Genomic DNA, 15516 nt, shown 5'->3' on the forward strand with positions numbered 1-15516 from the left:
TTGTTTCTATTCTTATATTCACTTGTACATTATATTTCCAGGTAGTGGACTTCCTTATGAGAGGCACTCACAGTGTCTAAAATTTCAAAATCCATCAGACTTGTTTTTTAGTAGACCTGTACTCATTGGCTCTGCTGAAGGAGAGAATGCAGAAGTGTGTGCAGACTGGGGTCTGTCTCTAGATGGATGCATCTGTGAATCTCTACGGTGAGACTTCTCTGTGTGGATGTGTTTCTAAATCTACTACAATGAGATTACTGAAAGAAGACACCAGGGGCCTTCCCATTAGTAAGAAGATTAGGAACCAAACATTTCTTGTGAACATCGGTGTGAACTACTCTTTATCTTGGTATAATCCTTCTTAGTTTAGCATCCAGCAATCTTCAAATGATTCAGCTACATTAGCAGAGCTATTTAGAAAACATTTACAGCTCAGCTTTTTGAAATGCTCTTCCTGGTATTCCCAAACAAAAGTGAAAATTCTATTAGTTTAAGCTCCATCTATTTCACAACACCCCCCCACCCTTATTGCTAATTTGGCCCCATTTCTGAATTTTCAGAGTTGGCCCAAATTATTTTATAGCTTTGATTCCTTATGAATCCTCTAGCAATACCCCATGAGGTAGCAGGAAATTACCTCTTTCTGTTTACATTTTCCATCGTTACACTGATAACAAATAAGCCTCCTGAAGGCTTTAGCAACAGGTCTGAAAGCTGCCATGGTTTTGTTATAGAAATTCCACGGCTTGGTTCCACTCTGCTGCCTGTCATGTGGAACCACCGCTTCCTTTCCCAGCCCTGCCGTTTGACTACCACAGTGATGAGCCCAGAGTAGTACATCAGTTCTGAATGCTGCACAGACTAAGATAAATGGAATTTATCAGGCTGGACTGCTTGTTTATTTCAACTTGAGAGTTTCTCAAAATATAAACACAGAGACAAAAATGTATACTGGTCAACCTGAGCACCAACTATCCTATCACCATGCTAGGTTGCAAAGTGACAGCTGGTGACTTTTGTGAGTGGCATAATGACATTAGCCTGGCTGGAACATCTCCAGTGCTGGGCTTAATTATTCCCAAGCCTTGGCTAGACAACGAGAATAAGCAAAATATTCTGAGTCTTAAAAAGGGATTGCTGAAAGGTCAAGCTAGCGATTTTCCTTTTTAATATTCAAAACGAGGAGTGAAATTGGAGGTGTTGATCCTATATCTAGCCTTGGGGCCATCAGCAAAAGCCTTTTTGAAATTTTCATCTGATAATAGGGTTCAAGGGAGGTTTTACATTTTTCAGCGCTGCCACATGTGCCTGGGAAAAGAAATCGAAGCTGAATCCCTAAGTCCTCACTCTGCCACTATCCTGCTGAGAGTCAGTGGACCTGCTGATCGTCACTGGACAAGTGACAATTTCTCTGTGCTTCGGGTCCTTCACCAGTAAAATGAGAAGTTTGGAAGAGTGACCTTTAAGATCTCAGACAGCTCTGAAATTCTCTGAGCCTGTGAAGGGAAGTTTAAGATAATGAGGCTGGGTTTCAGCTGTGGTGCGTGAAATGGCATCACTTTGTTTTACGTGGTACATTATAGACCAGTCCGTTTAATGCAAGTCACAGCTATTTTTACTAGACTAGTCAAGGAAGGAAGCCTGTTCAACACCTCTTTGTTTGCTCTGGGGTCTTGTTATGCCACCTCAGAAGCGCTGTCTTAGACAATTTGCAAAGGAGAGAGTTAAAAACATCCTCCACAACACGCTTCATTAAATCGCTCCACAGGCCTGCCACCATGTGATGCTTCCAAGTGTCCGTAGCTTCCAGGAAGCGTAGGATGAATTAAACAAAGGTCAGCACATAAAATACAAGTGTCCCCAGTTTCCTGTGGTGCCATTTTACGCTCTAAGTCTTTTCCAAAGCATTTAAAATTTACCTTACACACATAGAAACTCTATTGAGATAAGTATCTGAACAAGAAAAAAGCAGCAGTTGGTTACTCCAGAAAATTCTTTGGGATAAAGACCAAGAAGGATAAGAGGAAGGGGAGACGGAACACGCAGAGAGTCACAGACATTTCAGAGGGAGCTTACGGATCAAAGGCTGCCAGCAGGAAGTTTAACAGGAGGCTGATGGACTGCTCCACCTGGATTTGGTGTGTGGTTGGCATCCTTTTGTTGAGCTGGTAAAAGATGGTGGAGAGCACAGCCTCCAATCGGGCCACGCTGAGCTCCATGTTTGGGTCCACGTTGTTCAGAGCATTTTCTCTTAACGCTTCTATGACGTTCCAAATGTCCACCAGGTGCACTAGATACAATGAAAGCAGAGTGGACGCATCAGCCCCGAGTGCATGGAAAGGTAGATTCATTATTTCACATGTGGGGGTTGACACTTGCAAAGAAAGGTACATAGTGCAGGATCTCAAAGAGCTGACGTGCAACGTATAAGAGCAAAACAATGATTTTATGAACATCACAGTAGAGAATTATTTCTGAACATCACAGTATTCTTCTTAATAATCTGTTATTCTTCATAATAGATCTTTGAAATACTTACAATGTGAAGAATCTGAGGATCAAGAAAGTTAACTGACAAACACAAAGGTCCAAGGGCAATCACCTGGCATTTGTATCCAGGTGTATCTGGCTTTTTAAAACATTGAGATAGAATTGCTATATAACACCGTGTAAGTTTCAAGTGCTGATTTGATAATTTTTATATTGATTTGACACATTTCTATACCACAAGATGATTACCACCATACTGTTGGCTAACACATCGGGTCCCCTGATTGTCATTTCTCCTTTGTGGTGAGAACTTTTAAGATCTAGTTTCTTAGCAACTTTGAAGTATATAGTACTTGTGATTAAAATTAACAAGGCTATCTGGCTTTAAAGCACTTTCCCACTGGTACACACGGACCCCTGACAAAGAAAAGAGAAAACCAACTCTTAAATTCTAGGGTTGAAAAGCTATCAGAAATGCATTTGAGCATTTAAAACATTTTCATTTCTTTACATATTTTCAGTCATCTAAGGTTTGAAATAAGAAAAAAAGGAAAAGTTAAGGTAGGCAGGGGAAAAAGGAAAAGTTACCTCTTCAATAAAGCAGTAGAACTAAGGCACAGATCACTTAAAGGTCAAGAATAGTTTGTTGGTGCCATTGTTAGCAAGCACATGTAACTTAAGTCATGGTTACTTTTACTAGGATAGTCAAGAAATCTCTTTCTATGTCTTCTCTTCACCCCAAAGTCTTGTTAGGACGTTCCCAGACACCATCACCACAATCAAGACAATGGACATGTGTATCACCCCCACAGGTCTCCTTATGTACATTCTCATCCATCCTACCACTCCACCCTGGGAAACCAAAGATCTGTTTTCTATCACGATGTCCTAGAATTCTATATAGCTGGAATCATACAATACGTACTCTTTTTTTTGTCTGTATCCTTCTACTTAGTGTAATGATCTTGAGAATTATCTATGTTGTTGCATGACAATAGTTTGTTCTTTTTTATTGCTGTATGGTATCCTATTAAATAGCTATACCACAAATTGTTTATCAACTCCCCTGCTGGTAGACATTTGGTTATTATGTCATCCAGTTATTGGTTATTATGAATAAAATGCTATGAACAATCATGTACAAAACTGTATAGACACACACTTCCATTTCTTTGGTAAATATGTAGAAACAAAGTGGCTAGGTTGTATGGTAGGTGTGTGTTTCATTATGAAACTTCCAAAGTGTTTTTTAAAATAGTAGTACTGTTTTACACTCTCATCAGGAGTGTGTGAGTTCTAGATTCTCCATATCTTCATCAAGTTTAAGGTTCACTTTTCATTACACTTTGGTGTTTAAAAAAATATGTTGTCTTTCTCAATGAAGTATTGGGTTGACCAAAAAGTTTGTTTGGTTTTTGAAATAAGATCTTATGGAAAAACCCAAATGAACTTTTTCGGCCAGCTCGATATACACTTACATTTTCATTCCTGAGAACTGTACATGCCACATATGCTTTTCCACCAACAACTTTCAAGTTTTAGTCTTTTATCTCTTTGTTCACTTCTGACACTGTATTTGAAAAACAAAACTAACATCTATCAAGCTCCTGGACTTGAAGTTGAAATAAACACTGCATTTGGAGTCCAAAGACATAGGTCCAAATCTGGCTATTCTCCTACAAGTGCATACCCTTTAGGCCTTGACTTAGAGCCTCACTTTCCTCATCTGTAAAGTGGGGACTGTTGTTGTTTAGTTGCTAAGTCATGTCTGACTCTTTTGCAATCCCATGAACTGTAGTATGCCAGTCTCCTCTGTCCATGGGATTTCCTAGGCAAGAATACTGGAGTGAGTTGCCATTTCCTTCTCCGGGGGATCTTCCCGACATAGGGATAGAACCTGCATCTCCTGCATTGGCAGGCAAATTCTTTGCCAGCGAGCCACCATGGAAGCCCGAAGTGGAGATGGTGTTCATTAAATGGAAAAAATGCTTGAAATCAAAAGTGGTAGTACCTGGTACATAGAGACAACACATTTTACATGAACAAATGAATAACGTGAGTCATGTCAAAAGAAAAAGAAAATCTTTTCGGCCAATCTATGGTTTGGAAGAGAGGAACACAAATCACTTTCCAACTGAATTCCTTAAATATTTCTTAGATTTGGATAAATTCAGATTTCTGTGATTCCAAATTTGCAAACTTCTTTATCTATCACACAACAAATATGAATAATGTATTTCTTAATGTTATGGATCCAGTTTTCCAATTTAGCAAGCAAGGTACTCCTAGGGAGATGACATTATAAGTTGAATCTATTTATTAATTAAAGTTCTTAAGGGAAATAGATAGGATTCCTATAATTATTCCCTATACATTTGATCTACAAACCCTCTGACTCTAGGCCTTGGGGATATCCAGGTACAGGATACAAAAAGAGCCATGATGATGAGATCTGGCCCATCGTCCTGGCTCTGGTGTGTGTCCAGGTAACTGTAACGAGTAGGCTACTGAACCATTCTGATCCGGATCCTGGCTATGGATCACAAGAAACAGGCATTGGAGAAGAGGATTATGGACTCTGAACTTGAGCACAGGAAGGAGATGGCTACAAGGCAAGAAAGAGAAATGGCAGCTGGTGGAGGGATAGTCTACATACCTAGGTCTCTTCTGGGGAGACTCTGTCAGGGCAGAAGGCTCTAGGATTCCCAGAAGTGGAAGAACACAGATGCATGTGAGTGACCAACAGACCAAAGGGAGGTCCTTTAGGCAATTGAGTCTTTGCTTGTCCAGCCTATCTTTTCTCTTCCAAACCCATTTCCTCTAGCATTCCCTTCTCTAGTGAATGGCACTAACCCCTGCCCCTGCCAGAACCTGCATTTCATCCCTGGGTCCCATATCTTACATGCTCTCAACGACCAGGTCCTTTGAATCTATCTCATCAATGTCACTTTAATGCCTCTGTTTTCATGGACATTTATCCCCATCACACAACTTCATCATCCACTGCTGTGACCACTAGCTCTCACTGGTTAAGTCAGTTCTTCTGTTTTTATTCTTTCTCCAGCCCAACTCTTGCTATACACTGGAGTCAGAGCTATATTACTGAACTGCAAATCTGACATGGCACTTGTATGAGGCTGGAAGTCCTTTAGTAAACTTCCCATTCATTTGAAATTCAAACTCTTCAACTTGTCTTGCGAAGCTGTTTCTGATCTGGCCTCATTTACTTCTCATCTGTGTTTCAGCCACCATAACTCAGTATCAATACCCCTTCCTCAAGGGTGTCTTTCTGGATCCCTGCCTCCAGGTTTTGTGTTCACCATACATGCCGCTTTAGAACCCTGTTCTTTCCCATCACAGTCTTTAGTGGACTCTCTGTGTGGATAAGTTGGTCACCTATTTCCCCCTCTGCATTGTACGTGCCACAGAAGAAGACCGCCTGTCATGATAACCATTCATATCCCAAGCACTGTCACAGGGCCTCATACATCACAGGAGCTTAATGAATATCTGTTGGCTGAGTGAATGACAAGGAAGTGACAATACAGAAACAGGCTAAGGATGCATTTGATTGCTAAAGACGTGATAGGTGTAATCATGAAATATCAACAACATGAAGAATCATACAAGCTTTGGATTGAATCTTAGGTATGCATGCCTCCTCAGTCGCTTCAGTCATATCTGACTCTTTGTGACTCTGTGAACTGTAGCCCACCAGGCTCCTCTGTCCAAGGGATTCTCCAGGCAAGAATAGTGGAGTGGGTTGCCATGCCCTCCTCCAGGGGAGCTTCCTGACCCAGGGATCACATTTCCTGTGGCTCCTGCATTGCAAGTGGGTTCTTTACCGCTGAGCCACTGGGGAAGCTACAATCTTAGGTACAGCATCAGTGAAATTACTCGACTTCTTTGAATCTTATCTTAGAAAAGTCGGGCTGATGATAATACTTCCCCTCCAATGATTACTATGAAGGTAAAATGGGATGACGCCTGAAAACACTTGGAATAGGGAATATAACATAGGAAATAATAGCATCCTATAATTATAGACAAAACATCTAGAAATCATGTGAAAGTTATTAAAAATAAGCATGTTCAACATGGAAACTTACATTACCATATGTAAAATAGATAGCCAATGGGAATTTGCTGTATGGCTCAGAAAACTCAAACAGGGGCTCTATCAATCTAGAGGGGTGGGATGGGGTGGGAGATGGGAGGGAGGTTCAAAAGGAAGGGTATATGTATACCTGTGGCTGATTCATGTTGAGGTTTGACAGAAAACAGCAAAATTCTGTGAAGCAATTATCCTTCAGTAAAAAAATAAATATGCTCTATATTTGTGTTTTTTACACATTTAAGATCACAATATAAGGAAAAATAAAATGCTAATTCTGAATGTGAGAATAGTTACATGTGACTGAAAGAAAGCTAGTTTTCATAATTATGTGCCCAGTACTGTTGGCAGGTCTTGGGGACTTGATGGCAAACCATAAAGATGTGGTTCCTGCCTCAGGGGCCAACAGCATGGTGGGGATACAGACCTGCCTCACGACCACACAGATAATCAGAAATCATGACTTACTGTGACAGACAGGGTGCCAGGTACAAAACCAGATTACTATATGGTTGTGAAGAGGCCACCATAACAAGATAAGGTGGAGAAGCACTATAGCCACAATAATGATTCTGGTCTGGATGCTGAGACGTGGGTTTTAAACAGCACAGTGACATGATCAGTAATGCAGCTTAAAAATATCATTTCTGACAATGAGGAAAGAAGGGAACGAAGATGGACAGGCATGCATGCGGAAGTCGCTAGAACCTACTGTTTTATCCAAGTAAGGCACCATGGCATTTTTGCACAGGGGGTAGCAGTCCACAGAAAGACTGTAATCATGCATGTTATATGTACTTATTTTCTAGGAGTGACAGAGTGGAAAGGATACAGATTTTGCCATCACAAAGACTTAGGTTTTACTCCTGGCTCCACTAATAATTGTAAAACTGTGGGCAAGTTATTTCACCTCAATACATTTTATTGGGCTTTGCATAGGTGGTGCTAGTGGTAAAGAACCCACCTGCCAATGCAGGAGACGCAAGAGATGAGGGTATGATCCCTGGGTTGGGAAGATCCCCTGGAGGAGGGCATGGCAACCCACTCCAGTATTCTTGCCTGGAGAATCCCATGGACAGAGGAGCCTGGCAGGCTACAGTCCTTAGAGCAGCAAAGAGCCAGACACAACTGAAGTGATTTAGCATGCACACATACATTTTATTATTCCTTTTTTAGAAATGAGGAAACTAATACCACTCAGAGGGAGTTGTGGTGAGGATAAAAGAGAAAAGGTATGCAAAGTGCTGGCCACAGGGCTTGGCACATAACAGATACGTAACAAATGACAGCTCTTAAGTGTTAAACAACTTCTGATCTGCAGTTGTAATATCCTATTATTAATTTAGAAAATTTCCTATGAATCCAAACCTAAGTTTCAGCCCAGTACTCCAAATTCAGTAAACTAGTAAACAGATAATTTTTGGCGTACATTATGTAGGTGATGGCTTTCCTGGTGGCTCAGCAGAAAAGAATCTGCCTACGATGCAGGAGACATGGGTTTGATCCCTGGGTCAGAAAGATCCCCTGGAGAAGGAAACGACAACCCACTCCAGTATTCTTGCCTGGAGAATTCCATGGACAGAGGAGCCTAGGGACCTACAGTCCATGAGGTTGCAAGAGTCAGACACGACCTAGCAACTAAACCATCACCACCATGTAGGTGACATAAAAGAAGCACCAACCACACATCTCAGCCACAAAAACAGACAGCTTTTCAGTTTGGTTGTCATAGATTCTGAGTTAGTGGAGTTTGCACTGATATCACTGTAATTAGAGGCCTTGTGAGGAAGGCCTTCTCTCACACAGGTTTTTTGGAAATTTTATCGGTAACTACTTTAAGAGGTTCGGATCACAGTGCAGAGTGGTCCAGGTCCCTGGGCAGTTGGCTGGGTTTCTGTCAGATTTTTATACCGGCTATCTATTATGACCTTGAGCAAGTCACTTAATGTCCTTAAGCTTCAGTTTCCTCATCTGTAAAATGTGGGTCATTGTGGGGAAACAAATAAGATAACCCATGTAAAGCACTTCACATAGTGCTGAGTGCATAATAAGCATTCAATGCCTGTTAATTATTATTGAAAAAAGGTAAGTATCACAAGCCTTTTGCTTAATTAAATAAGAACATTAAGAAATGTGCTAAGTTGACAGTCATTAGGAAGTTATTAAGAGGCTCTGTTTCAAAGGTCTTCAGTCATGTTTGACTCTCTTTGACTCCATGGACTGTAGCCCTCCAGTCTCCTCTGTCCACAGGATTTTCCAGGCAAGAATGCTGGAGTGGGTTGCCATGCCCTCCTCCAGGGGATCTTCCTGACCCAGGGATCAAACCTGTGTCTCCTGCGCCTCCTGCATTGGCAGGAAGATTCTTTACCACTGAGCCACCTGGGAAGCCCCTTTAAAGGTCTGCAGTTGTATAAATATACTACTTACTGTTGAGCTATCAAATCGTTTTAGAGAATGAGGAATTTATTTAAGTCATGCAGTGACGACTGTACAACACTAGATGGCACTGCGCACACTTTATTAAATATCCGTCAGGCTTCAACTGTCCATCATAGAGCACCTGCTACTACAAAAGTGATTAGAAGCGGGGTTTCCTCATCTGTATAACTGCATACATTTTATGCTAACATACTAGATGAGGCATCCGTCTGCATAGTGAAATTATTTAACATTAACCATGTCAAGAATAAACAAAATGTACTCATAAAAGTACTTAGTACTTCACAGAATCTTAAAAATAATATACGTAAAAAATACGTTAATTTCATACATTTATATTTAATCCTCACAGTTTGTCTTTATAAATAACTGGAAATAGACAAAGTTTCAATTTTGCTGTTTAGTCGCTGAGTCGTGTCTCGTGTCCAACTCTTTGTGACCCCATGGACTGTAGTCCCCCCACCCACGCTCCCGCCCCCAGGCTCCTCTGTGCATGAAATTCTCCAGGCAAGAATACTAGAGTGGGTTGCCATTTCCTTCTCCAGGAGATCTTCCCAACTCAGGGATTGAACCTGGGTCTATAACCAATGTCATAAACTTGACTAGCATAAAGAGAATCATATAAATAGGGTAAAATATGAGAGAGAGTGTACATCAAGGATAGGAAAATCAAAAGACAGCTCATGAAATAAATCTCAAACTCCCCAAGCCCAGATTCTACCACTTACTGATTCCAAAACTTAGGAGGATGGGAAAAGGTTTTGACAAAGCTCTCCGGGTGATTCTGACGATCACTGACTGATAAACCTTTAGAAGGCTCTCAAAGGCCTTGCAGCAGGGGAGGGTCAATAACCATCATTTCCTAGTGACTTCACCTCGGCCAGTTTGGAGTGGACTCACCTACAAATCTGTAAAATAACTCCCGGGTGATGCGGACCCAGGAGTTGCAAGACACTAGGCTTGTTAGAAATGCAGACCCTCAGGTCCCCACCTCAGGACTAGAGAATCAGAGTCTGTATTGCAACAACCTCCCCCTTCTCCTCCACGTTAAAGGAGGAGAAGTTGGCTCTCAGTCTCTACTTCTCAGTCTTTTGGCATCAAGAGAACCTCCTAAGTTCTAATAGGTGTGAGGTACGTCACAAGAAGCTGGAAACTATCAATTAGTTCATGCAGTTTAAGAATGATTTCTGTAATTATATCTGTGAACAAAAAGAGAACAAAGAACGTCTGCTACTCATCATCCGGTTTTACGAGGATTAAGTCGCAACCCATTGGAATCAGCCACTGACAATACGCCCTGCAGCATCAAATACAAGATGAGGCATTCTGTGTTTCAGATAAGTGGGCACCTAGGTAGTTACGATGCATAGCTCAGGAAGAATTTCAATGACCCAAGCTTCTTGCACCTTCCCATCCACAGAAAAACACTAAAATCATTAACTTGAGATATCTGTTTCATGTGACTAACAGTAATCTTTTACCCAGGTGTATGCTTGACATCATATATTTTCCAGCAAAAAATTTCACATATATACGAATAATATGTAATACACAATATATGAATTAATATATATTCATATGGGTTTCCCCAGTGGCTCAGCAGTAAAGAATTCACCTGCAATCCAAGAGACTCGGAGACTAGGGCTGATCCCCGAAAAGGGAAGACCCCCTGGAGGAGGAACTGGCAAACCACTCCAGCAGTCTTGCCCAGAAAATCCCATGGACAGAGGAGCCTGGTGGGCTATAGTTCATGGGGTCACAAAAGAGTCAGACGTGACTGAGTGACTAAATAACAACAATATATTTAATATATGGATATGTGGATATATAATACATATACATACTACATTTTGGAGCAATTCCTCAGACCTGTGTCCTGGACTATAGTCTTCAGTTAAGATCCTGAATAAAATTTAAACTCACAACTTTTACATTGTGTGTGTTCCTTTAAGTTCATGCACTGTTTTAAAAAGGTTAGAGATTTATATCTACAAAAAGGTCACTCATTGCATTATGCTGTGCTTTCTTAATTAGGAGAAAAGGAAATTGCAGGCTGGGAATTGAATATAATCTGTCAATATGCCATTGGGAGTACACATATATCCTCTAGTGAACAGACAGCATGTGTGTATATGTGTGCGCACCAATACACATGCTCTCTCAATCCCCAAGCACCCTTGCCACCGATACTTAAAGTGATGGTGACTTAACATTGGAGGCTTTGTTATGACTTGTTTTTCCACCTCTGAGACATGCAGGTGAAAACACAAAGAATTCTGCTGTTAATTTACTCATACAACCCCACTGCAAAAGAGACCGGTTGTTTCCCCTGAAAATTCATCCAACTCTTCCCTCCCTGGACCTAAATTTCCTGACCTTCAGGAAAATTCCCCGCATGAATTTCTCCTTGTAAATCACACTCTCCCAATTATGAGCACCAAGTTCAGGTGGTATTCCTGCCTAGTTTATATTGTGGGTTTGGAGTGCCAAATTGTGTTCATTCATACCGTAGATCCTGAGAACATGCCTGTAGAAAAGCTAACTATGCAGATTCATTCTTTTAGTTGTCCGATAAATTCTGATTCCCTTAGCACCGAAACAGGAGCGCACATGAGCATGCATTGTCTTTTTCCTATGTAGCTCTCAAACGGCAAGTTGCATTCAGGGTTTTAAATGCCAAGTAGACTTTAAGTAAAAATGCTTCTAAGGAGTTTCATGTGTGAGTCAGGCTGCCAGAGGGGTGGGGTGTGAGGAGGTGAGGAAGGAAACATATCCCCTTGCAAGTGCCAGGAATAACCTCAGGGTCCTCTTCAAACTCAGTGCCCCAAGCCACTGATGAGCCTTCTTCCTTAGCCTTCTACTCCAGAGAATAAAACTTCATTCATACAGCAATTATTTATTCAGCCCTTATTACGTGGTAGCTCTGCTCTGGGTTCTAGAATTAGCGTGAACAAGAGAGGCAAACCCCTGATCATATAGAACTGGTAGGTAGTGAAGAATAGAGATATGTAACAAACAAGTGCATTAAGTATACAACAACAATCTATTTTTTTCTTATAATGAAAAAAATGTACCTAGTAGACTTGGACTCAAGTCTTTCTTCATTTGTACAATAAGAATAATAATATTCACCTTTCTTACCTTGTAAGTCCTGGGAATAACAAAGATGAAAACAGTAAAGCACTATCTATCTATCTATCTATCTATCTATCTATCTATCTATCTATCGGCATTACTCTTATTTTTGAGAGAAAAGAGGCATTAAAATTTGCAGTCACATTCAGATGGAATTATAAAAATCCTCTCCAAATTCTCTCAATTCTTTGCTCCACTCTGTCAGTTATAAAGTTATTTGTCCCTTAATACAAACTTTTTTCTCCCTATAATTTCATTTTTGTTTTCCTCTTAACTGGTATGATGTTATAAAAACCCATGGAAGACTGTATCACAATGATGACTAGTTCAGTTCACTTTCAGATCAAATATTTACATTGAAATTAAGAGAGCATCAGCTCATGAGAAAAAATTTCAATGTATCACTATTTACTATACATCTATTGTATGTGCAGGCATTGACATATGGAGAAAGACTGCCGTATGCTTATACAAACAGAGTTGGAAAACAAAGCAAGAAATGAGATTCCATAGAGAAGACTCTTGAGAGCTCATTGGACTGTAAGGAGATCAAACCAGTCCATCCTAAAGGAAAACAGCCCTGAATACTCATTACAAGGACTGCTGCTGAAGCTGAAACTCCAATACTTTGGCCACCTGATGCGAAGAGCCAACTCCCTGGAAAAGACCCTGATGCTGTGAAATATTGAAGGCAAAAAGAGAAGGGGGTGACAGAGGATGAGATGTTTGGATGGCATCACTGACTCAACGGACATGAATTTGAGCAAAGTCCCAGAGATAGTGGAGGACAGAGGAGGTTGGCGTGCTACGGTCCATGGAGTCACAAAGAGTCAGACATGACTTAGTGACTGAAAGACAACAATATTTTTGAAAGAAGTTAGACTCAACTGGAAACTTTAAAGATTCTACAACTCATCACATGTTTAATGTGACTGGTGATTTAACACAATGAGACTCTGGCCATAAAAGAGCTTGTAATTCCCATGGGAGAGACACATTCAGAAGGCCTAACTGAAGCTCTCTAAGAGACACTATGTTATCAAAAGTCTATATTCATAGAGCAGATTAAAAAAAAAAAAACACTACTAGAACTCAACATACTGGGATGCTACTATGGGCTGGAGACTTTGGAAAGGTTTTAGAGGAGGAGAAAGCAGGGCTCAAGCTGGTTCCTAAATCACAGCAGAATATGAATACATGGAGATGAGGTTGGGGAGGGGCATACCCCAGGAAGAAAACCACCAAGGGACCAATGGCAGAGAGTACTGAGTGGACATGCTGTAATTGGATCTTGTACTGACCTGACTGGGTCAGTGGAGTCTGTGCTGGGGGTTACTGGAAAGCAGGGTCTATTCCTTTGTAACCTTTTCTCTTGCCCAGTGTATAAGACTTCTTTAATTTTTAGTTAGTAAATGGAGAGATTGAGAATGTATCCTGCAAAGTTTAATGCTGAGTTTCATTTTCCAACTACCATGTCAGCTAATTCAGATCCCTAGCTATAGCTAACCAGTCCAGCAGTGAAAACCAGAGGTGATCTTTAGACCAGTGAGTGGGTGTCAATTGTGTTCTCTGCTTCCACGGGCCTGGAGCATGATCAGGGCATCCACTCCCATGTTTAAGCAGCTCCTGCGGTTATTTTGAAAGACAAGGAAGCTTGAGAACCACTGCCATGGAGCAAGAGTAAAAGGATGGAGTTAGATGAGAGACAGAAAGAAGAGGAAAATGATGCTTACTTGAGTCAGACAAATTCATTTTAAAGTATCATGGGAATCCCAGGAACACTGAGGTGGAGAAAGCCGCGTGCAAATCAGCCAGTTAACATTTTTCAAGTAAATAATTTATTTGTATGCCTTTATTTAGGTCTTTGATCATGACAGACAGTGTTTAAAAAGTTGTTAGGGAGGAACTCAGCTAAGTGGTATGCTTTGCCAAGGTCAACAAATGTGTTTTGATGTGATTACAGTGAACATATTAACCATCACTCACATTACTCAAACACTGAGTTCAGAAAGAAAATGTTAGTAAAAGACAATTTTCAGACTTGATCTTCATTAGTGAGCCATGAGTTATATACCTTTCTAAAATATGAATTTAAACAACACCTGAGTAGCTCACCAAATATTTTATGCTTCCATACTCAACCCCTTCCTGGCTCCCAACACATGCTTTTATCACCAAGATCATTCGCTTTGTTAAGGATCCCTGGGGAGAACCATAATTTCTTACAAACATAACATTTTAGTTTCGCTTTAATTTCCTGGTTAAGGTGGATGATGTAACAGAGCATCAGGGAAAGGCCCACAATATATTTTTGGTGTAAAATCAAACTGAATATCCTGCCAGTCCTCAAAGGCTCTGGCAGTATATCCATTGCCTATTGGGAAAAAGTATTCAGTTTTCCTTAAATTGTGTTTGTCGACTTGCACCATTATTCAAAATGAGGTATAATAATCATTGGCCTAATAGATGTCATACTGTAAATTAAATTTAACTAAGTTCAATTGAACAGGCATTTATTAAGCCTATTATTTTTCAAAGTATTATACCAAGGATTGTAAAAATAATGAGGAGGTAAATGAAAAGAAACATCTGAACAGAAACTAATTTCTTAACTTTTTTCAGAATATATTTAATAACCTTAGAAGTGAGAGAACATACTATCTTCTCTCCACTCTGGGTAGTCATTTTAGACTTCACTAGACAACTCTGCATAGGTTTCTTCAATGTGCCCTTACTTTATATCCTACATTCTACTGCTGTATTTTGGGCTTTTATTGCCTTCCACTTAGGTTATTACAGCATGCCTTCTCACTTGTCTCACTCCAGTCTCTGCCCTTTTCCATCTGTCCTAAGAAATGTCATAAGGCTCATTTCTGGTCATGCCATCCTCTATTGCCTAGTGGGTAAACTCAAGCTTCTAAGCGTGAAAAGCAAAGTCCGGACTTGAGTCTTGTCATCTTTGTCCTCAACTCCCACTAGTCTCTAGCTTCTCCCTAGAGTCCTGTGCTTTGGCCATATGGAATGCCCCACAGTTCTGGAATGTGCCCCTGGCTTCCTCATATGAGCCTTTACCCAGCCCTCAATGGCACCCCACTCCAGTACTCTTGCCTGGAAAATCCCATGGACGGAGGAGCCTTGTAGGTTATAGTCCATGGGGTCTCAAAGAGTCGGACATGACTGAGCGAATTCACTTTAAGTTTTCACTCCTTTCATCAGGCGTAGTCTTCAGTCTGCTATCCTTCAAGATGTCATGCACTTGTGTGCCCTGAGGAAACCCCTTCTGAAACCTTTAGGTGGAATTACTCTCTCCCTTTTTGCTCCCAGATACATTCACAGTC

General features: G+C 40.7%; 1 protein-coding gene across 28 annotated transcripts in view; it reads right to left on the bottom strand.

Moving 5' to 3' along the window:
* The window catches only part of DTNA (dystrobrevin alpha), a 415842-nt gene that overhangs the window by 104263 nt on the left and 296063 nt on the right, over positions 1-15516 (bottom strand). For all 28 annotated transcript variants that reach the window (XM_043889354.1, XM_043889355.1, XM_043889359.1 and 25 more), the window contains one exon: positions 2077-2290. In XM_043889354.1, the coding sequence (XP_043745289.1) occupies positions 2077-2290 (214 nt within the window). The remainder of the gene's footprint in view (positions 1-2076; positions 2291-15516) is intronic.

The sequence above is a fragment of the Cervus elaphus genome, chromosome 27 (genome assembly GCF_910594005.1).
Source record: "Cervus elaphus chromosome 27, mCerEla1.1, whole genome shotgun sequence".
NCBI classification, from domain to species: Eukaryota; Metazoa; Chordata; class Mammalia; order Artiodactyla; family Cervidae; genus Cervus; species Cervus elaphus.